This window comes from Oncorhynchus keta, chromosome 9 (genome assembly GCF_023373465.1).
Source record: "Oncorhynchus keta strain PuntledgeMale-10-30-2019 chromosome 9, Oket_V2, whole genome shotgun sequence".
Classification (NCBI taxonomy): Eukaryota; Metazoa; Chordata; class Actinopteri; order Salmoniformes; family Salmonidae; genus Oncorhynchus; species Oncorhynchus keta.
The window spans coordinates 7723730-7750920 of record NC_068429.1 but is presented as its reverse complement, the minus strand read 5'-3'; the positions used below and the strand labels follow the sequence as shown (position 1 = coordinate 7750920).

The following is a 27191-nucleotide window of genomic DNA, read 5'->3' as shown; positions in this document are numbered from 1 at the left end:
CGTGGCTCATTTGACCCGAATTGACCAATCACTTGGTATTGGTATCACTCTGATTTAATCTCTGATTTAATTGCAAATTAAGATAACAATGTTCAAGCTTTCCTCACCCTGACTGCACCTGCTATTTCCTGCCTCTTTTTATTTATGTCATTAAGCTATACCATCGAAAAGCACCAATGAGCACCAACATGAGACGTTCATAAGGAGCATGTTAAATTGGGTGTCAAACGAAAGCAAAGTATTTTTGGGGGGGGCATTGATAAATTTATCAACCGTTTCCCCGTCTTAAAAACGAGGGCGTAAATTAAAGGCTGTGATTTCTACATGAACAGATGCAAAAGGGGGTCTTGGGAAAAAAAATCTTCCAGACATTCTTAACAGGCTTCAGGAATGGATGCACTAACATCATGCCGTAAAGGCCCCTGCCAACTAACATCAACACTTTTATATTGCGTTTTTGGAGAAATATTCCCTTGTGTTCCTTGTTTTCAAAAACTGACACATCTTTAAGATATTTTCACATTTCTCTGCCTCGTAAGGAGGGTTGGATTATGAAAGTTCACAGTAAGTAAAGGACCTACCAAATTAGTTAAAGTGATTTAAAAAAAAATAAAAAAATTTTTTTACTGATATGCATTTTGTGTATGAATTATTAAGTGGTTCAAACTTTAGAAGGAAAAAAATGCAACTGAATTTTAATGGAACTGAATTAAGTTACAAACCATAGTGTCGTCTCCTAATACTGTCCTCCCTTCCACTGACTGTTATGTTCAGCTCATAGTGTCTCCTGTTACTGTCCTCCCTTCCACTGACTGTTATGTTCAGCTCATAGTGTCTCCTGTTACTGTCCTCTCTTCTACTGACTGTTATGTTCAGCTCATAGTGTCTCCTGTTACTGTCCTCTCTTCTACTGACTGTTATGTTCAGCTCATAGTGTCTCCTGTTACTGTGTCTCTCACTGTTATGTTCAGCTCATAGTGTCTCCTGTTACTGTCCTCTCTTCTACTGACTTCAGCTCATAGTGTCTCCTGTTACTGTCCTCTCTTCTTCTACTGTTATGTTCAGCTCATAGTGTCTCCTGTTACTGTCCTCTTGTTATGTTCAGCTCATAGTGTCTCCTGTTACTGTTCTACTGACTGTTATGTTCAGCTCATAGTGTCTCCTGTTACTGTCCTCCCTTCCACTCTTCTACTGACTGTTTACTGTCCTCTCTTCTACTGACTGTTATGTTCAGCTCATAGTGTCTCCTGTTACTGTCCTCTCTTCTACTGACTGTTATGTTCAGCTCATAGTGTCTCCTGTTACTGTCCTCTCTTCTACTGACTGTTATGTTCAGCTCATAGTGTCTCCTGTTACTGTCCTCTCTTCTACTGACTGTTATGTTCAGCTGTTATGTTCAGCTCAGCTAGTGTCTCCTGTTACTGTCCTCCCTTCTACTGACTGTTATGTTCAGCTCATAGTGTCTCCTGTTACTGTCCTCTCTTCTACTGACTGTTATGTTCAGCTCATAGTGTCTCCTGTTACTGTCCTCTCTTCTACTGACTGTTATGTTCAGCTCATAGTGTCTCCTGTTACTGTCCTCTCTTCTACTGACTGTTATGTTCAGCTGACTGTTATGTTCAGCTCATAGTGTCTCCTGTTACTGTCCTCTCTTCTACTGACTGTTATGTTCAGCTCATAGTGTCTCCTGTTACTGTCCTCCCTTCCACTGACTGTTATGTTCAGCTCATAGTGTCTCCTGTTACTGTCCTCTCTTCTACTGACTGTTATGTTCAGCTCATAGTGTCTCCTGTTACTGTCCTCTCTTCTACTGACTGTTATGTTCAGCTCATAGTGTCTCCTGTTACTGTCCTCTCTTCCACTGACTGTTATGTTCAGCTCATAGTGTCTCCTGTTACTGTCCTCCCTTCCACTGACGTACTGTCATGTTCAGCTCATAGCTCTTTTATTTTGTCTTTCTGTTGTCTGATGGTCAAACCAAGACAACCCCTCCCTCCCACTCTTCAGTTAATGTCACCTCTCCCAGCTCTTACTGACACCTACCTACCCTGTCGTGCTGTATCCAGCATCCTCACCCACTGAGCACCTGGAGGACCATGGAAGTTGACATTTGGTCAGTCCACCTTGGCATTGATGTTATCGTCCACAGACGGACCGGACTGGACCAAATCTAAACCCTATTATAGACGTATGTTTCACAGGTTTGAATCGTACAGTTAGTAGAGCAGTACAATACAAAGACTCTACTGTACTGAACTTTACTCTACCCTACTGTGCTGTGGTGTCTGAACTTGTGAAACACGAGGAAAATGACTTTCATATCCATAATTTTGACTCACTACTACCAGGTGGATATCACAAAATTGGGAAGGAAAAAATGTTTTAAAAAGTTGTTTTTTAAAAATAAAAAAACACAACTTGGAAATCAGTGTGGAAGTGTTACTGTGGAATTACCCTGTTCAGTCTTGACCTGAAGGTTCACACTGTGGAAGTGTTACTGTGGAATTACCCTGTTCAGTCTTGACCTGAAGGTTCACATTGTGGAAGTGTTACTGTGGAAGTGTTACTGTGGAATTACCCTGTTCAGTCTTGACCTGAAGGTTCACACTGTGGAAGTGTTACTGTGGAATTACCCTGTTCAGTCTTGACCTGAAGGTTCACACTGTGGAAGTGTTACTGTGGAAGTGTTACTGTGGAATTACCCTGTTCAGTCTTGACCTGAAGGTTCACACTGTGGAAGTGTTACTGTGGAATTACCCTGTTCAGTCTTGACCTGAAGGTTCACACTGTGGAAGTGTTACTGTGGAAGTGTTACTGTGGAATTACCCTGTTCAGTCTTGACCTGAAGGTTCACATTGTTTGCTTTGCAGTTGTGGGATATTTGCTTCTAAACTGTAAGGTCTATTTCCAATGCGGTGGTTCATCTTGTTCAAGCCTTCTTTTGTTTCCGCGCCAAGTAGAGAACATTAAGGTGGTGTTGCTAATTGGTTTTGTATCCCATTTTTACATCACAAAACCGTTTTGGAAACTGTAGCCTATTATTTGTAGACTGTTGCTCCACCCCAGACCCATTTTTCTTGTTGCTATTCAAAATGAAACCTTAAACATTCTTCCATTTTGTTTTTGTTCCAGATATGGATGAGAGGTCATGTGTGCTGTCCAGCTAAGGGCCTTGGTCGCCCCTCTCCTCCGCTGCAGGTCGTCGTGAGCATGTACCGTAGGAACGGTCTCTCGGATGGCGCCAGCATTAACTCCGCCTCCTCAGTGGTAAGAACAAGGACTGATTCTACTTCAGCCAAAATTGATAGGAGTGACATCGAGCCTATCTATGTACTGATCTGAACACACTGAATGGAAAGGTAAATTCTGCAAAAAAAGAAAGAGGCCTTTCTACGGACTCTGGAAAAACACTAAAAGAAAGATGCCCAGGGTCTGTGCTCATCTGCGTGATCGTGCCTTAGGCATGTTGCAAGGCGGCATGAGGACTGTAGATGTGGCCAGGGAAATAAATTGCAATGTACGTACTGTGAGACGCCTAATACAGCGCTACAAGGAGACAGGACGGACAGCTGATCAACCTCGCAGTGGCAGACTACGTGTAACAACACCTGCACAGGATCGGTACATCCGAACATCACACCTGCGAGACAGGTACAGGATGGCAACAACTGCCAGAGTTACACCAGGAATGCATAATCCCTCCATCAGTGCTCAGACTGTCTGCAATAGGCTGAGAGAGGCTAGACTAAGGGCTTGTAGGCCTGTTGTAAGGCAGGTCCTCACCAGACCTCACCGGCAACAACGTCGCCTATGGGCACAAACCCACCGTTGCTGGACCAGACAGGACTGGCAAAAAGTGCTCTTCTCTGACGAGTCGCGGTTTTGTCTCACTGGGGGTGATGATCGGATTCACGTTTATTGTCGATGGAATGAGCGTTACACCGAGGCCTGTACTCTGGAGCGGGATCGAGGTGGAGGGTCCATCACGGTCTGGGGCAGTGTGTCACAGCATCATTGGACTGAGCTTGTTGTCATTGCAGGCAATCTCAATGCTGTGCGTTACAGGGAAGACGTCCTCCTCCCTCATGTGGTACCCTTCCTGCAGACTCATCCTGATATGACATATGGAATAATGTAGTAACCAAAAAAGTGTTAAACAAATCAAAATATATTTTATATTTGAGATTGTTCAAAGTAGCCACCCTTTGCCTTGATGATGACAGCTTTGCACACTCTTAGCAGTCTCTCAACCAGCTTCATGAGGTAGTCACCTGGAATGCATTTCAATTAACAGGTGTGCGTTGTTAAAATGTATTTGTGTAATTTCCTTACTAAATGCATTTGAGCCAATAAGTTGTTGTGACAAGGTAGGGGTGGTTATACAGAAGATAGCCCTAGTTGGTAAAAGGTAGGGGTGGTATACAGAAGATAGCCCTAGTTGGTAAAAGAACGCGTCCATATTATGGCAAGAACAGCTCAAATAAGCAAAGACAAATGACATTCCATCATTACTTTAAGACGTGAAAGTCAGTCAACATGGAAAATTTCAAGTACTTTGATTTCAAGTACTTTAATTTAAAGTGCAGTCGCAAAAACCATCCAGCGCTATGATGAAACTGGCTTTCGTGAGGACCACCACAGGAATGGAAGAGCCAGACACCTCTGCTGCAGAGGATAAGTACATTAGCTACTAGCCTCAAACTGCAGCCCAAATAAATTCTTCAGAGTTCAAGTAGCAGACAGCATCTCAACATCAACTGTTCAGAGGAGACTGTGTTAATTAGGCCTTCATGGTGGAATTGCTGCAAAGAAACCACTACTAAAGGACACCAATAAGAAGAGACTTGCCGGGGCCAAGAAACATGAGCAATGGACATTAGACCGGTGGAAATCTGTCCTTTTGGTCTGATGAGTCCAAATTTCAGATTTTTGGTTCCAACTGTGTCTTTGTGAGATGCAGAAGTAGGTGAACGGATAATCTCTGCATGTGTGGTCCCCACTGTGAAGCGTGGAGGAGGAGGTGTGATGGTGTGGGGGTGTTTTGCTGGTGACCCTGTCTGATTTATTTAGAATTCAAGGCACACTTAACTTCTTGGCGCACCCATCCCGTTAGCGGGATCATTTTCGTCAACCTCCGCTGATTTGCAGAGCCCCAAATTCAAATTAAATTACTAAGAATATTACATTTTCATGACATCACAAGTGCAAGATAGCAAAACACAGCTCAGCTGGTTGTTAATCCACCTGGCGTGTCAGATTTCAAAAAAGCTTTTTGGCAAAAACTATCCATGCGTTTATGTAAGGACATTTCTCTCAGCAGACAAAACATTACAAACAGCTAGCAGCAAAGTAGATTGGTCAGAAAAGGAATAAAATGAATTACCTTTTTGATCTTCGGATGTTTGCACTCACGAGACTCCCAGTTACACAATAAATGTTCCTTTTGTTCCATAAAGAATTATTTTTATATCCAAAATACCTCCAGTTGGTTGGCGCGTTATGTTCCAAAATCCACAGGCTCGAGCGGTCACGACGGGGCAGACTCATTCCAAATAGTATCCGTAAAGTTCGTAGAAACATGTCAAATGTTTTTTATAGGTTGTTTTTACAATATATAATCAATAATATTTCAACCGTACTGTAGCTTCTTCAATAAATCAAATCAAATCAAATTTTATTTGTCACATACACATGGTTAGCAGATGTTAATGCGAGTGTAGCGAAATGCTTGTGCTTCTAGTTCCGACAATGCAGTGATAACCAACAAGTAATCTAACTAACAATTCCAAAACTACTGTCTTATACACAGTGTAGGAGAAAATGAGTGGGAAAATGTCTGCTCCACTCTGTTGGCGCATTCAAAACGCTGCTGGCACCCAGCCATCCAATGACACAATGTGATCTTTCTCACTCATTTTTCAGAATAAAAGCCTGAAACTATTTCTAAAGACTGTTCACACCATGTGGAAGCAATAGGAAAAGGAATCTGGTTGACATCCCTTTAAATGGAGGAAAGGCATGCAATGGAACAGAGAGGTTTCAGGAAAAACAGCACTTCCTGGTTGGCTTTTCCTCAGGTTTTTGCCTGCAAGATCAGTTCTGTTATACTCACAGACAATATTTTGACAGTTTTGGAAACTTTAGAGTTTTCTATCCTAATCTGACAATTTTATGCATATTCTAGATTCTGGGCCTGAGAAATAGGCAGTTTCATTTGGGTAAATTTTTCATCCAAACATCAAAATACTGCCCCCTACACTCAAGAGGTTAACCAGCACGGCTACCACAGCATTCTGCAGCGATACACCATCCCATCTGGTTTGCGCTTCGTGGGACTATCATTTGTTTTTCAACAGGACAATGACCCAACACACCTCCAGGCTGTGTAAGAGCTATTTGACCAAGGAGAGTGATGGAGTGCTGCAGCAGATTACCTGGCCTCCACAATCACCCGACCGTTAACCCAACTGAGATGGTTTGGGATTAGTTGGACTGCAGAGTGAAGGATAAGCATGCAACGAGTGCTCAGCTTATGTAGGAACTCCTTCAAGACTGTTGGAAAAGCATTCCAGGTGAAGCTGGTTGAGAGAATGCCAAGAGTGTGCAAAGCTGTCAAGGCAAAGGGTAGCTACTTTGAAAAATCTAAAATATATTTGGATTTTTACACTTTTTTTTTTGGTTACTACATGATTCCATATGTGTTATTTCGTAGTTTTACTGTCTTCACGATTATTCTACAATGTAGAAAATTGTCAAAATAGTGAGAAACCCTTGAATGTGTAGGTGTGTCCAGAAAGTATTTCCTAATCATGTTTTGGGAAATAGTGTCTTGTAAATGTCCATGTACAGATGGTGTGACTGTCGGGCTTGTTTGTTGCTCTGCATTTACTCTTACTTTGTCTCTGAAGCTTATTTCTTTATCTAATATTGATTGTTGTGCATCTGATTCATCACGTCTATGTATCGGTTAAATTAATGTATTTTTGCTTTCGGCCCACCTCCAATTGGTCAATCTGTAAAATGAACGCACCTCCAATTGGTCAATCTGTAAAATGAACGCACCTCCAATTGGTCAATCTGTAAAATGAACGCACCTCCAATTGGTCAATCTGTAAAATGAACGCACCTCCAATTGGTCAATCTGTAAAATGAACGCACCTCCAATTGGTCAATCTGTAAAATGAACCCACCTCCAATTGGTCAATCTGTAAAATGAACCCACCTCCAATTGGTCAATCTGTAAAATGAACGCACCTCCAATTGGTCAATCTGTAAAATGAACCCACCTCCAATTGGTCAATCTGTAAAATGAACGCACCTCCAATTGGTCAATCTGTAAAATGAACCCACCTCCAATTGGTCAATCTGTAAAATGAACGCACCTCCAATCGGTCAATCTTTTTAAAATGAACGCACAAGAAAATATTTTAGTCTGTTGGGTTAATTTACATGGTTTAGTTTTTGTCTTGCTTCTTCTGCATATCCCCTTCACAACATGTACCAATCTTATCTCTGGTGATTTTTCTTCTGTGAACTCAGGGAAGCAGCAGTTCGGACTCTCTGGATGGGCCGGGCTTGGATTTCTCCAAGAGTTACGATGCCGTTGTGTTTGACGTGCTGAAGGTGACGCCCGAGGAGTTTGCTGTGAGTACAGCCAAAGAAGAAGACATGCCTCGATGGAGATGTCATATCACTGTGTTGTTTAAGTTATTCATTTAATATTCTGTTGAATGTGAAAACGGAGACTCTTCTGGCCCGAGAGCAACGTTTATGGCCTTGTGATGTACAGCAGCTCTTTAACTGCACCAATTAGGAATGATAATGTATTATTTTCCTCTGTGGATGTCCTTCACAGTAATACACAGCCATTTACTCCTGCCTAGACATGCATTACTCTTCTGTAGATTTGGGAGGTTTGAATAGTCTTTTTTTTCTTTTCTTCTTGTTATTGTAGGGTCAAATCACATTGATGGATGCTCCAGTATTCAAAGCAATACATCCAGAGGTAAGGTGTGTGTGTGTGTGTGTGTGTGTGTGTGTGTGTGTGTGTGTGTGTGTGTGTATTCGTCCACAATGATATGCATGATTTGAGTGGAACGAAGGTTCAGCTGTTGTAAATGACAATGTCTGATCCAGACCAGTTTTACAGGTGTTCTGTTTCCATGTCATTAATAAATAATGCTGGGTGCTGCACTACCTAGCCATCTTGTATTTTCTTAGGGCCCCTATAAAAAAAGGCTAACGCCGGCTCTGACTGCATGGGTGGGGTATGGATGTGAGTACGTAGACCCACGAGCTACTGCGACCCCCCCCCATCCCATCCCCGGTCGAGCTGAAGGGTCCATGTCATGTTGATGAGAAGCATCATATTATTACATTTCTTGTACTTGATAAGAGTCATATTAGGGGATTCACTGTGTATCACTGCATGACAGACAACCTCGGCCCCCCCCCCGATGATGCACTGTATTCCGTGTTGCAGAAAGCTATTTTATGTCTGCGTGATAGAAAATAAAGTCCAAGGCACTGGGCACTCAAACTATGACCCTTCAGAAGGGAGGAGAATGGCAATGAAGATCAAAATGTATGCAGTCAGTAGTTAGATTGGGGGCGGGGGGGAAAAAAAAAAACCACTCATTTGGAAAACGGTACATTTTCCATACATGATTGTGTTCTGTTTTGCCAGGGCAGATCTGAGAGAACTCCTCACATCTGACCTTGTGCAACAAGTTCCCTTCGTACGTCTGTGAGAATCCAGAAAAGGCTCAGTCTACGTGAGGAAGACCCTGGAACGCACAGAGGTTTCAAGCAGCCGTAAACGACTGAAGTGTAAAAAGTGCATGACGGCACTGGGTAACGTTAATGAGTAACAGTCACCAATGCGGGGAAAAAAAACGAGCCTAGTTTCACCAATCAAATGCTTTGTTCCAATCCAACTCTTCTCCTCTGAGCCTTTAGGAGTAGCAGAGGTTTATGCTGTTCTCATGAGTCAAGGCGGGGTCTTTTAATTGGAGCCAGTGTCTTGGTTATGCTCAAGATGCTAGAATTTCTGACAGCTCGTCCAGTGAGATTCAAACACCTGCTCTTTGCCAATACGTAAACATTAAGAGACAAACATATTAAAACCATGGTAATGGTGAAATTAATACTACATTTGTTTTATTTGGACGTGGACAAAAGCATACGTACATCTGCAGTCCGTGGGCAGGTGAGCAGAGAAACATCTACAAAAGGGACCTTCAAAATAGACGTGACAACTGATTGTTTACCACTTCCGTCCTCCTGAGATTAAAATGAAGCTAGTTTACAGTCTGTGTTTACAGTCTGTGTTTACAGTCTGTGTTTACAGTCTGTGTTTACAGTCTGTGTTTAGTCTGCTAGTTTACAGTCTGTGTTTACAGTCTGCTAGTTTACGGTCTGCGTTTACAGTCTGTGTTTAGTCTGCTAGTTTACAGTCTGTGTTTACAGTCTGCTAGTTTACGGTCTGTGTTTACGGTCTGTGTTTACAGTCTGCTAGTTTACGGTCTGTGTTTACAGTCTGCTAGTTTACGGTCTGTGTTTACAGTCTGCTAGTTTACAGTCTGCTAGTTTACAGTCTGTGTTTACAGTCTGTGTTTACAGTCTGCTAGTTTACGGTCTGTGTTTACAGTCTGTGTTTACAGTCTGTGTTTACAGTCTGCTAGTTTACGGTCTGCGTTTATGGTCGGTCTCTGTGTTTACGGTCTGTGTTTACGGTCTGTGTTTACGGTCTGTGTTTACAGTCTGCTAGTTTACAGTCTGCTAGTTTACAGTCTGCTAGTTTACGGTCTGTGTTTACAGTCTGTGTTTACAGTCTGTGTTTACAGTCTGCTAGTTTACGGTCTGTGTTTACAGTCTGTGTTTACAGTCTGTGTTTACAGTCTGCTGTTTACAGTCTGCTAGTTTACGGTCTGCGTTTACGGTCTGTGTTTACGGTCTGTGTTTACGGTCTGTGTTTACGGTCTGTGTTTACAGTCTGCTAGTTTACAGTCTGCTAGTTTACAGTCTGCTAGTTTACGGTCTGTGTTTACAGTCTGTGTTTACAGTCTGTGTTTACAGTCTGTGTTTACAGTCTGTGTTTACAGTCTGCTAGTTTACGGTCTGTGTTTACAGTCTGTGTTTACAGTCTGCTAGTTTACGGTCTGTGTTTACAGTCTGTGTTTACAGTCTGCTAGTTTACGGTCTGCTAGTTTACAGTCTGCTAGTTTACAGTCTGCTAGTTTACAGTCTGCTAGTTTACAGTCTGCTAGTTTACAGTCTGCTAGTTTACAGTCTGCTAGTTTACAGTCTGCTAGTTTACAGTCTGCTAGTTTACAGTCTGCTAGTTTACAGTCTGCTAGTTTAGTCTGCTAGTTTACAGTCTGCTAGTTTACAGTCTGCTAGTTTACAGTCTGTGTTTAAAGCCCCCTGATTGAAATGTTATCCATTTCAGTGTCACTTGACAGGATTCCACTTGACAGGGATCGCAGTAGGATATGTACAGCTGCTCAGTACTTGACAGGGATCGCAGTAGGATATGTACAGCTGCTCAGTACTTGACAGGGATCGCAGTAGGATATGTACAGCTGCTCAGTACTTGACAGGGATCGCAGTAGGATATGTACAGCTGCTCAGTACTTGACAGGGATCGCAGTAGGATATGTACAGCTGCTCAGTACTTGACAGGGATCGCAGTAGGATATGTACAGCTGCTCAGTACTTGACAGGGATCGCAGTAGGATATGTACAGCTGCTCAGTACTTGACAGGGATCGCAGTAGGATATGTACAGCTGCTCAGTATTTTGACAGGGATCGCAGTAGGATATGTACAGCTAGCTGCTCAGTACTTGACAGGGAATGCAGTAGGATATGTACAGCTGCTCAGTATTTTGACAGGGATCGCAGTAGGATATGTACAGCTGCTCAGTATTTTGACAGGGATCGCAGTAGGATATGTACAGCTGCTCAGTATTTGACAGGGATCGCAGTAGGATATGTACAGCTAGCTGCTCAGTACTTGACAGGGATCGCAGTAGGATATGTACAGCTGCTCAGTACTTGACAGGGAATGCAGTAGGATATGTACAGCTGCTCAGTATTTTGACAGGGATCGCAGTAGGATATGTACAGCTGCTCAGTACTTGACAGGGAATGCAGTAGGATATGTACAGCTGCTCAGTATTTTGACAGGGATCGCAGTAGGATATGTACAGCTGCTCAGTACTTGACAGGGAATGCAGTAGGATATGTACAGCTGCTCAGTACTTTGACAGGGATCGCAGTAGGATATGTACAGCTGCTCAGTACTTGACAGGGATCGCAGTAGGATATGTACAGCTGCTCAGTACTTGACAGGGATCGCAGTAGGATATGTACAGCTGCTCAGTACTTGACAGGGATCGCAGTAGGATATGTACAGCTGCTCAGTACTTGACAGGGATCGCAGTAGGATATGTACAGCTGCTCAGTACTTGACAGGGAATGCAGTAGGATATGTACAGCTGCTCAGTACTTGACAGGGATCGCAGTAGGATATGTACAGCTAGCTGCTCAGTACTTGACAGGGATCGCAGTAGGATATGTACAGCTAGCTGCTCAGTACTTGACAGGGATCGCAGTAGGATATGTACAGCTAGCTGCTCAGTACTTGACAGGGATTAGTAGGATATGTACAGCTGAGCTGCTCTATATAAAAATTGACAGGGATCAATGCAGTAGGATATGTACAGCTAGCTGCTCATTTTGACAGGGATCGCAGTAGGATATGTACAGCTAGCTGCTCAGTACTTGACAGGGATCGCAGTAGGATATGTACAGCTAGCTGCTCAGTAAAATTGACAGGGATCTAGGATATGTACAGCTAGCTGCTCATTACTTGACAGGGATTACATTTCTAGCTGCTCATTACTTGACAGGGATCGCAGTAGGATATGTACAGCTGCTGCTCAGTACTTGACAGGGATCGCAGTAGGATATGTACAGCTAGCTGCTCATTACTGACAGGGATCAAAGCAGTAGGATATGTACAGCTAGCTGCTCAGTACTGACAGGGATCAGTAGGATATGTACAGCTAGCTGCTTTTCAGTACTTGACAGGGATAGAACAAATTGTAGGATATGTACAGCTAGCTGCTCATTACTTGACAGGGATCGCAGTAGGATATGGAGCTGCTCATTTACTTGACAGGGATCTGCAGTAAAGGATATGTACAGCTAGCTGCTCAGTACTTGACAGGGATCGCAGTAGGATATGTACAGCTAGCTGCTCAGTACTTGACAGGGATGCAGTAGGATATGTACAGCTAGCTGCTCAGTACTTGAAAGGGAAATAAATTGATATGTAGCAGCTAGCTGCTCAGTACTTGACAGGGATCGCAGTAGGATATGTACAGCTAGCTGCTCAGTACTTGCCATTTAGCTGTTTAGATGGAATAACCGCCTCACTCCATTTCTGAAGTGTCTAAAACTATATTTAAAAAAAAATAATAATAAATTGGGCAGAGGTCAATGCAGAGTGTGACTCGGCATATCAACAAGACATGATTCTATTTTCCCCAGCCCCTTGACAACTGTCTACTTTTATAACGTCAGTTATTTGGAAAGAAAGTAGAGATTCCTTCGTGTAAGACGACAAAATATAGTGGCCTGGCAATGTTTTAACAGCCTACCTGGCAACATTTTCACAGATTACATTTCTACGCTGTTTGGGAGGAACAAAATGACATGTCAGGGTCAGTTGATATCTGTAGATCGTGTACAAATGAGAGCGGGTCAAAGGCAATTACGGGAATGATTTAAACGCCCAGTTAAGACTAACCTCCCTGATGGATGTTGGCCTTGTGAACAAGACTCTAAATCCCACCTCAACACAGCCCTGAGGTGTCTGTTTTTTCTTCTTCCAAATAGAACAAATTGTTTGGGAGAAACGTGGCAAGGGACCTTTTAAAACATATTCTGCTCCAAAGTATCTCAACAGTTTGACGTCCAGTTAAGGATGATATTTAACACTGGAAAAATCTGGTAATTAAAGTGTATCAATTTCCCAGCAGCCTAAACTCTAACAAGCCTGACTATTCTAACACCATAATAGGTGCCAGACATAATAGGTGCCAGACATAATAGGTGCCAGACACCCCTGGGTTTCTCTCTATCTGAAATTAAATAAATTGACTAAGTAGCCTCGCTTAAACACAGATTTGAACTCAAATAAGATTATATGAACTTAATAAATGTTGGCAAAGTCTTTACTTGAGTGAAAATGAAATCCACTCACTGACAACTGCCCTTCTAATGGTTGTTTTAAAAAAAAAATGTTATATTTGTAGTCACCTTATAAACTGCCTCAGCCCGAGAGACTGTTCATACACCTTCGGACCTAAAAAATGTATTTAAGCTGTAAAATTATGCCCATGTTCAAATCATTATTTGCTGTAAACCATTCCAGCCTGCTGTCATGTTTTCCTATGGGGTAATGGATTGGAATAGGTATGTCTGCTGCTTCAGCAACAGCTAATGGGGATCCAAATAAAATACTCAATGCATTGTTTTTAAAAAAATGTTTTTTTTATCAAGAATGTAGATATGTATATACAGTGGGGCAAAAAAGTATTTAGTCAGCCACCAATTGTGCAAGTTCTCCCACATAAAAAGATGGGAGAGGCCTGTAATTTTCATCATAGGTACACTTCAACTATGACAGACATAATGAGAAAAGAAATCCAGAAAATCACATTGTAGGATTTTTCATGAATTTATTTGCAAGTTATGGTGGAAAATATGTATTTGGTCACCTACAAACAAGCAAGATGTCTGGCTCTCACAGACCTGTAACTTATTCTTTAAGGGGCTCCTCTGTCCTCCACTTCGTTACCTGTATTAATGGCACCTGTTTGAACTTGTTATCAGTATAAAAGACACCTGTCCACAACCTCAAACAGTCACACTTCAAATTCCACTATGGCCAAGACCAAAGAGCTGTCAAAGGACACCAGAAACAAAATTGTAGACCTGCACCAGGCTGGAAAGACTGAATCTGCAATAGATAAGCAGCTTGGTTTGAATAAATACACTTTGGGAGCAATTATTAGGAAATGGAAGACATACAAGACCACTGATAATCTCCCTCGATCTGGGGCTCCACGCAAGATCTCAACCCGTGGGGTCAAAATGATCACAGGAACAGTGAGCATAAATCCCAGAACCACACGGGGGGACCTAGTGAATGACCTGCAGAGAGCTGGGACCAAAGTAACAAAGCCTAGGATCAGTAACACTTCTACGCCGCCAGGGACTCAAATTTAGATGCCAGAAAGTGACTATTCTACTGGATGTCAGTACATGTCCAGGCCCCTGAAGTTTGCTAGAGAGCATTTGGATGATCCAGAAGAAGATTGGGAGAATGTTATATGGTCAGATGAAACCAAAATCTAACTTTTTGGTAAAAACTCAACTCGTTGTGTTTGGAGGACAAAGACTGCTGAGTTGCATCCAAAGAACACCATACCTACTGTGAAGCATGGGGGTGGAAACATAATGCTTTGGGGCTGTTTTTCTGCAAAGGGACCAGGACGACTGATCCGTGTAAAGGAAAGAATGAATGGGGGGGCCATGTATCGTGAGATTTTGAGTGGAAACCTCCTTCCATCAGCAAGGGCATTGAAGATGAAATGTGGCTGGGTCTTTCAGCATGACAATGATCCCAAACACACCGCCGGGCAACGAAGGAGTGACTTCGTAAGAAGCATTTAAAGGTCCTGGAGGGGCCTAGCCAGTCTCCAGATCTCAACCCCATAGAAAATCTTTGGAGGTAGCTGCCCAGCAACAGCCCCAAAACATCACTGCTCTAGAGGAGATCTGCATGGAGGAATGGGCCAAAATACCAGCAACCGTGTGTGAAAACCTTGTGAAGACTTACAGAAAACGTTTGACCTCTGTCATTGCCAACAAAGGGTATATAACAAAGTATTGAGAAACTTTTGTTATTGACCAAATACTTATTTTCCACAATAATTTGCAAATAAATTCATAAAAAATCCGACAATATGATTTTCTGGATGTTTTTCCTCACTTTGTCTGTCATAGTTGAAGTGTACCTATGATGAAAATTACAGGCCTCTCTCATATTTTTAAGTGGGAGAACTTGCACAATTGGTGGCTGACTAAATACTTTTTTGCCCCACTGTATACTGTAGGTAGGAATAAAGTGACTAGGCAACAGGATAGATAATTAACAGTAACGACAGTGTATGTGATGAGTCAAAAGAGTTGGTGCAAAAAGGGTCAATGGAGGTAGCTATTTAACTATTTAACTATTTAACTATTTGTCAGTCGTATGGCTTTGGGGTAGAAGCTGTTCAGGGTCCTGTTGGTTCCAGACGTGGTGCACCGGTACCGCTTGCCGTGGGGTAGCAAAGGGAACAGTCTGTGACTTGGTTGGCTGGAGTCTTTGACAATTTTTATTAAGGCTTTCCTCTGACACCTCCTGGTATAGAGGTCCTGCATGGCAGGGAGTTTGACCCCAGTGACGAACTGGGCACTACCCTGTGTAGCACCTTGTTGTCGGATGCCAAGCCAGTTGCCATACCAGGTGGTGATGCGGCCAGTGAAGATCTCAATGGTGCAGCTGTATAACTTTTTGAGGATCTGAAAGCCCATACCAAATATTGTCAGCCTCCTGAGGGGGAAGAGGTGTTGTCTTGCCTTGTTCACAAGTTGGTGTGTGTCTGTGGGGACCATGATAATTCCTTAGTCATGTGGATACCGAGGAACTTGACGCTTTCGACCCGATCCACGGGTCAATGTTCACGCCCTGTCAATGTGCTCGGCCCTTCTTCTCCTGTAGTCCACGGTCAGCTCTTTGTCTAGCTGATGTTGATGGAGAGGTTGTTGTTCTGGCACCACACTGCCAGGTCACTGACCTCAACTATAGGCTGTCTCATTGTCATCGGTGATCAGGACAACCACCGTCGTGTCAAAACCTGATGATGGTGTTGGAGTCGTGCGCAGCCACACAGTCATGAGGTGAACAGGGAGTACAGGAGGGGACTAAGCACGTATCTCTGATGGGCCAGTGTGGTGTATTTTTTTTTGTTGGTTACTCTCCCCACTTGGGGGGAGGACCGTCAGGAAGACCAGGATCCAGTTGCAGAGGGAGGTAATTTAGTCCCAGGGTCCTTCGCTTGGAGGGCACTATGATGTTGAACGCTGAGCTGTAGTCAATGAACTGCATTCTCACATAAGTGTTCCTCTTGCCCAGGTGGTACTGGGCAGTGATGAGTGCAATAGAGATTGCGTCATCTGTGGATCTGTTGTGGTGTAATGGGAACTGGAGTGGGTCCAGGGTGTCTGGGATGATGGTGTTGATGTGAGACATGACCAGCCTTTCAAAGAATTTCATAACTACAGATGTGAGTGCTACGGGACGATTAGTCATTTAGACTGGGTTACGTTGGCGTTCTTGGGCACAGGGAATATAGTGGTCTGCTTGAAACATGTAGGTATTACTCCACAATCCTGGAATTGGAATTTTGGTTTACTTCCTGAAATGGAATTGACTGCAACTCTGTCGAATGGTGAATCCAATGAGTAACGTGTGCAACCGCGTGGCCGCTGTGCAACCCGGCGTGGCCGCCATGCGGCCGGGGCGTGGTCGCCGTGCGGCCCGAGTGGCGGCCCGGCCCGAGTGGCGTGGCCGCCGTGCGGCCCGAGTGGCGTGGCGTGGCGTGGCGCCGTGCGGCCCGAGTGGCGTGGCGGCCCGTGGCGTGGCCGTGGCGGCCCGAGTGAGTGTGCGTGCGCGTGGCGTGGCGCCGTGGCGTGGCGTGGCCGCGTGCGGCGTGGCGTGGCGTGGTCACCGTACGGCCCGAGTGGCGTGGCGTGGTCGCCGTGCGGCCCGCGTGGCGTGGTCGCCGTGCGGCCCGAGTGGCGTGGTCGCGCTGGCGTGGCCGCTGTATGAAACTGTATCAACAGGTAGTAGAGAATTCTCCTTCATGGATCTGAATTCTGAGTTGTATCTTTTTCCTCTCCCTTTTAGACGAATGGGCGACTACCGCTCGTCATGTGTGTTGTATTTAGCAACACTTTGTAAAGACTCTGACAGATGATTTTATACACAAATATCGCTTGGATGACATTGCACATTAGAATAAATAATAAACAGATAGTGTGTCTAGAGGCTGTGAAACAACACTATAAATCACTGCTGTGCAATATACTGGCACGGTGCACAGTAAAAACTCAATATACTGGCACGGTGCACAGTAAAAACTCAATATACTGGCACGGTGCACAGTAAAAACTCAATATACTGGCACGGTGCACAGTAAAAACTCAATATACTGGCACGGTGCACAGTAAAAACTCAATATACTGGCACGGTGCACAGTAAAAACTCAATATACTGGCACGGTGCACAGTAAAAACTCTATATACTGGCACGGTGCACAGTAAAAACTCAATATACTGGCACGGTGCACAGTAAAAACTCAATATACTGGCACGGTGCACAGTAAAACTCAATATACTGGCACGGTGCACAGTAAAAACTCAATATACTGGCACGGTGCACAGTAAAAACTCAATATACTGGCACGGTGCACAGTAAAAACTCAATATACTGGCACGGTGCACAGTAAAACTCAATATACTGGCACGGTGCACAGTAAAAACTCAATATACTGGCACGGTGCACAGTAAAAACTCAATATACTGGCACGGTGCACAGTAAAAACTCAATATACTGGCACGGTGCACAGTAAAAACTCAATATACTGGCACGGTGCACAGTAAAACTCAATATACTGGCACGGTGCACAGTAAAAACTCAATATACTGGCACGGTGCACAGTAAAAACTCAATATACTGGCACGGTGCACAGTAAAACTCAATATACTGGCACGGTGCACAGTAAAAACTCAATATACTGGCACGGTGCACAGTAAAAACTCAATATACTGGCACGGTGCACAGTAAAACTCAATATACTGGCACGGTGCACAGTAAAAACTCAATATACTGGCACGGTGCACAGTAAAAACTCAATATACTGGCACGGTGCACAGTAAAACTCAATATACTGGCACGGTGCACAGTAAAAACTCAATATACTGGCACGGTGCACAGTAAAAACTCAATATACTGGCACGGTGCACAGTAAAAACTCAATATACTGGCACGGTGCACAGTAAAACTCAATATACTGGCACGGTGCACAGTAAAAACTCAATATACTGGCACGGTGCACAGTAAAAACTCAATATACTGGCACGGTGCACAGTAAAAACTCAATATACTGGCACGGTGCACAGTAAAAACTCAATATACTGGCACGGTGCACAGTAAAACTCAATATACTGGCACGGTGCACAGTAAAAACTCAATATACTGGCACGGTGCACAGTAAAAACTCAATATACTGGCACGGTGCACAGTAAAAACTCAATATACTGGCACGGTGCACAGTAAAAACTCAATATACTGGCACGGTGCACAGTAAAACTCAATATACTGGCACGGTGCACAGTAAAAACTCAATATACTGGCACGGTGCACAGTAAAAACTCAATATACTGGCACGGTGCACAGTAAAAACTCAATATACTGGCACGGTGCACAGTAAAAACTCAATATACTGGCACGGTGCACAGTAAAAACTCAATATACTGGCACGGTGCACAGTAAAAACTCAATATACTGGCACGGTGCACAGTAAAAACTCAATATACTGGCACGGTGCACAGTAAAAAAACTCAATATACTGGCACGGTGCACAGTAAAAACTCAATATACTGGCACGGTGCACAGTAAAAACTCAATATACTGGCACGGTGCACAGTAAAAACTCAATATACTGGCACGGTGCACAGTAAAAACTCAATATACTGGCACGGTGCACAGTAAAAACTCAATATACTGGCACGGTGCACAGTAAAACTCAATATACTGGCACGGTGCACAGTAAAAACTCAATATACTGGCACGGTGCACAGTAAAACTCAATATACTGGCACGGTGCACAGTAAAAACTCAATATACTGGCACGGTGCACAGTAAAAACTCAATATACTGGCACGGTGCACAGTAAAACTCAATATACTGGCACGGTGCACAGTAAAAACTCAATATACTGGCACGGTGCACAGTAAAACTCAATATACTGGCACGGTGCACAGTAAAACTCAATATACTGGCACGGTGCACAGTAAAACTCAATATACTGGCACGGTGCACAGTAAAAACTCAATATACTGGCACGGTGCACAGTAAAAACTCAATATACTGGCACGGTGCACAGTAAAAACTCAATATACTGGCACGGTGCACAGTAAAACTCAATATACTGGCACGGTGCACAGTAAAACTCAATATACTGGCACGGTGCACAGTAAAACTCAATATACTGGCACGGTGCACAGTAAAACTCAATATACTGGCACGGTGCACAGTAAAAACTCAATATACTGGCACGGTGCACAGTAAAAACTCAATATACTGGCACGGTGCACAGTAAAAACTCAATATACTGGCACGGTGCACAGTAAAACTCAATATACTGGCACGGAGCACAGTAAAACTCAATATACTGGCACGGTGCACAGTAAAAACTCAATATACTGGCACGGTGCACAGTAAAAACTCAATATACTGGCACGGTGCACAGTAAAAACTCAATATACTGGCACGGTGCACAGTAAAAACTCAATATACTGGCACGGTGCACAGTAAAAACTCAATATACTGGCACGGTGCACAGTAAAAACTCAATATACTGGCACGGTGCACAGTAAAACTCAATATACTGGCACGGTGCACAGTAAAAACTCAATATACTGGCACGGTGCACAGTAAAAACTCAATATACTGGCACGGTGCACAGTAAAAACTCAATATACTGGCACGGTGCACAGTAAAAACTCAATATACTGGCACGGTGCACAGTAAAAACTCAATATACTGGCACGGTGCACAGTAAAAACTCAATATACTGGCACGGTGCACAGTAAAAACTCAATATACTGGCACGGTGCACAGTAAAAACTCAATATACTGGCACGGTGCACAGTAAAAACTCAATATACTGGCACGGTGCACAGTAAAAACTCAATATACTGGCACGGTGCACAGTAAAAACTCAATAGCCCTGAAATTGCGTCATATTTCAATGTCTGGCGATAGTTTGCGAAGCGTTGACGTAAACTCTTGTCAGATACTGTACATGTCACACTGGTTTACTAGTGACCGTAAGGATGTTGCAATTCAACAGTTTCCTCACTCCCATCTTTCCTCAGAAGGAACAAACCTATTGTACCTGTTTAACATTTTGTTTTCACATTTTTGTTGACTGACATGAAATAGGAAATGAAATATACATTCTATGAACGTATATATATATATATATATGTATATATATGCCACACGTCATGCAACATAATGTACTAGTCACTCCTTTTCAATAGACACAAACCTATCCCCTACCTGTTTAACATTTTGTTTCCCTCCCTTTTCCCTGACTGACATCCCTCCCTCCCTAAATCCCTCCATTCTATCCCTCCCTCCCTCCCCTCCCTCCCTCCCTCCCTCCCTCCCTCCCTCCCTCCCCTCCCTCCCTCCCTCCTCCCCTCCCTCCCTCCCTCCCTCCCTCCCTCCCCTCCACCTCCCCCTCCCCTCCCCTCCCTCCCCTCCCTCCAGTGGTCCCTCTCCAATTACTTCGTAACCTACTGACTCCGTTGGTACTTCCTGCGTTTATACAGATGTAAAGTGAGAAGTTTACGTCACCTAGGTTTTTCGAAAACGGCTCTCGACTGCTCATGCAGTAATCTGTTTATTTTAGATGTATCTAACTTGATGCCTAAATGCTAAAATTATTTCAAGATGTATAAATATTAACTGGTGCCCATTTTTAAAAGTGAACACATTACCAGCCTCTCTTCGCAGCTGCTTAGGGCATCACCCTTCTGGAAGTCAGCTCAGAACTTTGGAGGTTTTGAGCAAATTCACAAGGCAAGGCAACATCTGTTAAACTAATGCTGTCATGGCAACAGTGATTTGAGAGACTGAAGATCATTTTGAGTCCTAGGGGTTATAAAGTACCACTAAAGAGAGTTTAACCTTGTCAACATTGACTGACTGTCCTAGTTTTCTTCCTTTTTTTTTTTTCTCCAGACCTGTGGAACAAAACATTGATTTCTTGTAGTAGATCAAGATATTTCAATTCAAGGTCTGTATGAGAATCGTGCCGTTTGTGCACGCACAGCCGCAATCCCTTGTTTATTGAGCCGTGTAGAAGATACTCAAGTAGCAACAAAGCAATGGAAAACTAACTAACTAAATAGATCTCTTCACAGCAGAAATATATTAGATAGAAATCCTCTGAAAGCTTCGCTGACTATTCACACCCTGTCATTGTTTTGGTGCTGAATATACAATTGGTTGTTTGGTTTTTAATGTATAGCAATTTGCTAGATGACTTAATTTAGACTTTAGGAATCTTCCACATTGTTATGGTGAAAATATCCACATTTTTATTGTGCTTCGTTTTTTTCGTCCATCTTTGTCGCCGTAGGTCTAAACTATTCTATTACTTCCTACTCCCCTGCAAACGATGATGTACTCAGGGTGTGAAAAATGTGTTCCTTTTTGTAGACTTTACTTTTTTGTTGTTGTCATGTTGACTGGCCTTCAGCAGTACCAAGTGATGGTGTGGGGTAGGACTCTGTTTGTACAGAGTGGGTGGTATATGTCAGCGGTCCCCTTGGCACTGGGAGGGTGGTCTTGGGCCCTGGTCATACAGCCAACCACCTGCCAACCCTCTGACCACTACAGCAACTGGCTGTAGAGACTATTTACTTTATGTTGTGGATGGAAAAGGGAGTATTGATGGGTTGTTGTTTTTTTCCCTCTCGTACGTCACGGTGAATACTGGGAACGCTTTCTCAGCTTGATATGTATTGCCAGGTCTTGAATCTGATTGGTCTAAAGTTAAGATGTCTGAGATGTCTAGAGTTAAGATGTCTAAAGTTAAGATGTCTGAGATGTCTAGAGTTAAGATGTCTGAGATGTCTAAAGTTAAGATGTCTGAGATGTCTAAAGTTAAGATGTCTAAAGTTAAGATGTCTGAGATGTCTAAAGTTAAGATGTCTAAAGTTAAGATGTCTGAGATGTCTAAAGTTAAGATGTCTAAAGTTGTCTAAAGATGTTAAGATGTCTGAGATGTCTAAAGTTAAGATGTCTAAAGTTAAGATGTCTAAAGTTAAGATGTCTGAGATGTCTAAAGTTAAGATGTCTAAAGTTAAGATGTCTAAAGTTAAGATGTCTGAGATGTCTAAAGTTAAGATGTCTAAAGTTAAGATGTCTGAGATGTCTAGAGATTAAGATGTCTGAGATGTCTAAAGTTAAGATGTCTGAGATGTCTAAAGTTAAGATGTCTGAGATGTCTAAAGTTAAGATGTCTAAAGTTAAGATGTCTAAAGTTAAGATGTCTGAGATGTCTAAAGTTGAGATGTCTAAAGTTAAGATGTCTGAGATGTCTAAAGTTAAGATGATGTCTAAAGTTAAGATGTCTAAAGTTAAGATGTCTGAGATGTCTAAAGTTAAGATGTCTAAAGTTAAGATGTCTGAGATGTCTAAAGTTAAGATGTCTGAGATGTCTAAAGTTAAGATGTCTAAAGTTAAGATGTCTGAGATGTCTAAAGTTAAGATGTCTAAAGTTAAGATGTCTAAAGTTAAGATGTCTAAAGTTAAGATGTCTAAAGTTAAGATGTCTAAAGTTAAGATGTCTAAAGTTAAGATGTCTAAAGTTAAGATGTCTGAGATGTCTAGAGTTAAGATGTCTAAAGTTAAGATGTCTGAGATGTCTAGAGTTAAGATGTCTGAGATGTCTAAAGTTAAGATGTCTGAGATGTCTAAAGTTAAGATGTCTAAAGTTAAGATGTCTGAGATGTCTAAAGTTAAGATGTCTAAAGTTAAGATGTCTGAGATGTCTAAAGTTAAGATGTCTAAAGTTAAGATGTCTGAGATGTCTAAAGTTAAGATGTCTAAAGTGAAGATGTCTGAGATGTCTAAAGTTAAGATGTCTAAAGTGAAGATGTCTGAGATGTCTAAAGTGAAGATGTCTGAGATGTCTAAAGTTAAGATGTCTAAAGTTAAGATGTCTGAGATGTCTAAAGTTAAGATGTCTGAGATGTCTAAAGTGAAGATGTCTGAGATGTCTAAAGTTAAGATGTCTAAAGTTAAGATGTCTGAGATGTCTAAAGTTAAGATGTCTTAGATGTCTAAAGAAGATGTCTAAAGTTAAGATGTCTGAGATGTCTAAAGTTAAGATGTCTAAAGTTAAGATGTCTAAAGTTAAGATGTCTAAAGTTAAGATGTCTAAAGTTAAGATGTCTGAGATGTCTAAAGTTAAGATGTCTGAGATGTCTAAAGTTAAGATGTCTAAATGTCTAAAGATGTCTGAGATGTCTAAAGTTAAGATGTCTAAAGTTAAGATGTCTGAGATGTCTAAAGTTAAGATGTCTGAATGTCTAAGATGTCTGAGATGTCTAAAGTTAAGATGTCTAAAGTGAAGATGTCTGAGATGTCTAAAGTTAAGATGTCTGAGATGTCTAAAGTTAAGATGTCTGAGATGTCTAAAGTTAAGATGTCTGAGATGTCTAAAGTTAAGATGTCTGTTAAGATGTCTGAATGTCTAAGATGTCTGAGATGTCTAAAGTGAAGATGTCTGAGATGTCTAAAGTGAAGATGTCTGAGATGTCTAAAGTGAAGATGTCTGAGATGTCTAAAGTGAAGATGTCTGAGATGTCTAAAGTGAAGATGTCTGAGATGTCTAAAGTGAAGATGTCTGAGATGTCTAAAGTGAAGATGTCTGAGATGTCTAAAGTGAAGATGTCTGAGATGTCTAAAGTGAAGATGTCTAAAGTTAAGATGTCTGAGATGTCTAAAGTTAAGATGTCTGAGATGTCTAAAGTTAAGATGTCTAAAGTTAAGATGTCTGAGATGTCTAAAGTTAAGATGTCTAAAGTGAAGATGTCTGAGATGTCTAAAGTGAAGATGTCTAAAGTTAAGATGTCTGAGATGTCTAAAGTTAAGATGTCTAAAGTTAAGATGTCTGAGATGTCTAAAGTTAAGATGTCTAAAGTTAAGATGTCTAAAGTTAAGATGTCTGAGATGTCTAAAGTTAAGATGTCTAAGATGTTAAGATGTCTAAAGTTAAGATGTCTAAAGTTAAGATGTCTAAAGTTAAGATGTCTAAAGTTAAGATGTCTAAAGTTAAGATGTCTGAGATGTCTAAAGTTAAGATGTCTGAATGTCTAAGATGTCTGTTAAGATGTCTAAAGTTAAGATGTCTGAGATGTCTAAAGTTAAGATGTCTAAAGTTAAGATGTCTGAGTCTAAGATGTCTGAGATGTCTAAAGTTAAGATGTCTAAAGTTAAGATGTCTGAGATGTCTAAAGTTAAGATGTCTAAAGTGAAGATGTCTGAGATGTCTAAAGTGAAGATGTCTGAGATGTCTAAAGTGAAGATGTCTGAGATGTCTAAAGTGAAGATGTCTGAGATGTCTAAAGTGAAGATGTCTGAGATGTCTAAAGTGAAGATGTCTGAGATGTCTAAAGTGAAGATGTCTGAGATGTCTAAAGTGAAGATGTCTGAGATGTCTAAAGTGAAGATGTCTGAGATGCCAGAGGGAGTCTTGTTATTTTGTTGATGAACAACGGGTCTGCGCTATAGAAAGGCAGAATGTAAGTCTTCACATATAGAACACATTGTGCCTGCATTTACAATGGCTCCAGGCGTTGTCCAACCCCCTCGCAGTAAGAGCACTCTGTGAAAGAGAATCCACCATCTACTTCCTTTATACAGTACAGTAAACGTGGCTTAAATGCAGAAGTGGTTATTTTCTGTCATGGCCACTTCCTACCCTTTGTTGCTTTCTTTCTTTCTACAAGGAAAAGTGAGTTTTTTTTTAAGAGCACAACTCGGCCAATGTGGTAAGAGCACAACTCAGCCAATGTGGTAAGAGCACAACTCGGCCAATGTGGTAAGAGCACAACTCAGCCAATGTGGTAAGAGCACAACTCAGCCAATGTGGTAAGAGCACAACTCAGCCAATGTGGTAAGAGCACAACTCGGCCAATGTGGTAAGAGCACAACTCGGCCAATGTGGTAAGAGCACAACTCGGCCAATGTGGTAAGAGCACAACTCGGCCAATGTGGTAAGAGCACAACTCGGCCAATGTGGTAAGAGCACAACTCGGCCAATGTGGTAAGAGCACAACTCGGCCAATGTGGTAAGAGCACAACTCGGCCAATGTGGTAAGAGCACAACTCGGCCAATGTGGTAAGAGCACAACTCGGCCAATGTGGTAAGAGCACAACTCGGCCAATGTGGTAAGAGCACAACTCGGCCAATGTGGTAAGAGCACAACTCGGCCAATGTGGTAAGAGACATCTACAGCCTATCACTTTACCCACATGGCAACGGTCCTGACAAGAGTTCAGAAAACCTGCTGATTCAGAGGGGAAAGAGTTGTAACTTATAAATCTACTCCCTGTACGGCATGTCCTATAAAGTCAGAAGAATAGATGGAGGTGGAAAGTCTATATAAATATGATTATTATTTATTTTTTTTACCTGCGAGATCAGACATCAAAAGTCAGCGAGCGGAATTTCCCATAAAGGAAAGGAGTTCACTGTTAAATCGTGTCGTCTCCTCCCAACATGGGATCTTTCTGAATGTTCCAGGACTTGGAATGAGATTAATGAAGGAGGTGGGAGATTCCCACCAAATGCATGGGAGGGGGTGGGATGAGGTAGTGTGTCTGTGTGAAAGCCTGCATCATTACTCTGGAACCGGAATCTAGTTTTTTTTTTGCCAACACCTTTTTTTGTGTGTGAAGAATTACTTTGTACAGAAGCTTTTGTCTCAGCTGTCTGTTTTTTGAAAAAGCAGATGAGAATGTTTGATAAATGTTTAGCCTTTTTTACTGCAGCTGCTAGCTGGGATTGTGTGTACATTTTGACTCTTGTAAAGGTCCAATGTAATTTTAAGAAACCATTTGACAGTGTGAATTTATGGCCACTGTTCTAATTGTAATAATCTGATCATAAATTGCTGCTCTCCCTGTTCCTCATTTCATTAGCCCCCCCCACCCCCTACTTCCTATACCATAGTTTGAAACCTTTTCCTACTTCCTAGACACTGTATGCACTCTACCTTGATAATACAAGAAGTGTAGAAAATTCCTATACCTGGGTATTGTCTGGAGTAGAGTTAAAGAGGAGTTTGAGGGAGAGGCCTCCTGTTGAAGGGGAGTTTGAGGGAGAGGCCTCCTGTTAAAGGGGACTTTGAGGGAGAGGCCTCCTGTTGAAGGGGACTTTGAGGGAGAGGCCTCCTGTTGAAGGGGAGTTTGAGGGAGAGGCCTCCTGTTGAAGGGGAGTTTGAGGGAGAGGCCTCCTGTTGAAGGGGAGTTTGAGGGAGAGGCCTCCTGTTGAAGGGGAGTTTGAGGGAGAGGCCTCCTGTTGAAGGGGAGTTTGAGGGAGAGGCCTCCTGTTGAAGGGGAGTTTGAGGGAGAGGCCTCCTGTTGAAGGGGAGTTTGAGGGAGAGGCCTCCTGTTGAAGGGGAGTTTGAGGGAGAGGCCTCCTGTTGAAGGGGAGTTTGAGGGAGAGGCCTCCTGTTGAAGGGGAGTTTGAGGGAGAGGCCTCCTGTTGAAGGGGAGTTTGAGGGAGAGGCCTCCTGTTGAAGGGGAGTTTGAGGGAGAGGCCTCCTGTTAAAGGGGAGTTTGAGGGAGAGGCCTCCTGTTTGGGGAGGGAGAGGCCTCCTGTTAAAGGGGAGTTTGAGGGAGAGGCCTCCTGTTGAAGGGGAGTTTGAGGGAGAGGCCTCCTGTTGAAGGGGAGTTTGAGGGAGAGGCCTCCTGTTGAAGGGGAGTTTGAGGGAGAGGCCTCCTGTTGAAGGGGAGTTTGAGGGAGAGGCCTCCTGTTGAAGGGGAGTTTGAGGGAGAGGCCTCCTGTTGAAGGGGAGTTTGAGGGAGAGGCCTCCTGTTGAAGGGGAGTTTGAGGGAGAGGCCTCCTGTTGAAGGGGAGTTTGAGGGAGAGGCCTCCTGTTGAAGGGGAGTTTGAGGGAGAGGCCTCCTGTTGAAGGGGAGTTTGAGGGAGAGGCCTCCTGTTGAAGGGGAGTTTGAGGGAGAGGCCTCCTGTTGAAGGGG

General features: G+C 42.8%; 1 protein-coding gene across 6 annotated transcripts in view; it reads left to right on the top strand.

Moving 5' to 3' along the window:
- Nucleotides 1–27191, top strand: part of LOC118388042 (ras-specific guanine nucleotide-releasing factor RalGPS1) — a 319864-nt gene that overhangs the window by 68820 nt on the left and 223853 nt on the right. For all 6 annotated transcript variants that reach the window (XM_052525026.1, XM_052525027.1, XM_052525028.1 and 3 more), the window contains 3 exons: nt 3133–3267; nt 7540–7644; nt 7955–8005. In XM_052525026.1, coding sequence (XP_052380986.1) covers nt 3139–3267; nt 7540–7644; nt 7955–8005 — 285 coding nt within the window. In that variant the 5' untranslated portion in view covers nt 3133–3138. The remainder of the gene's footprint in view (nt 1–3132; nt 3268–7539; nt 7645–7954; nt 8006–27191) is intronic.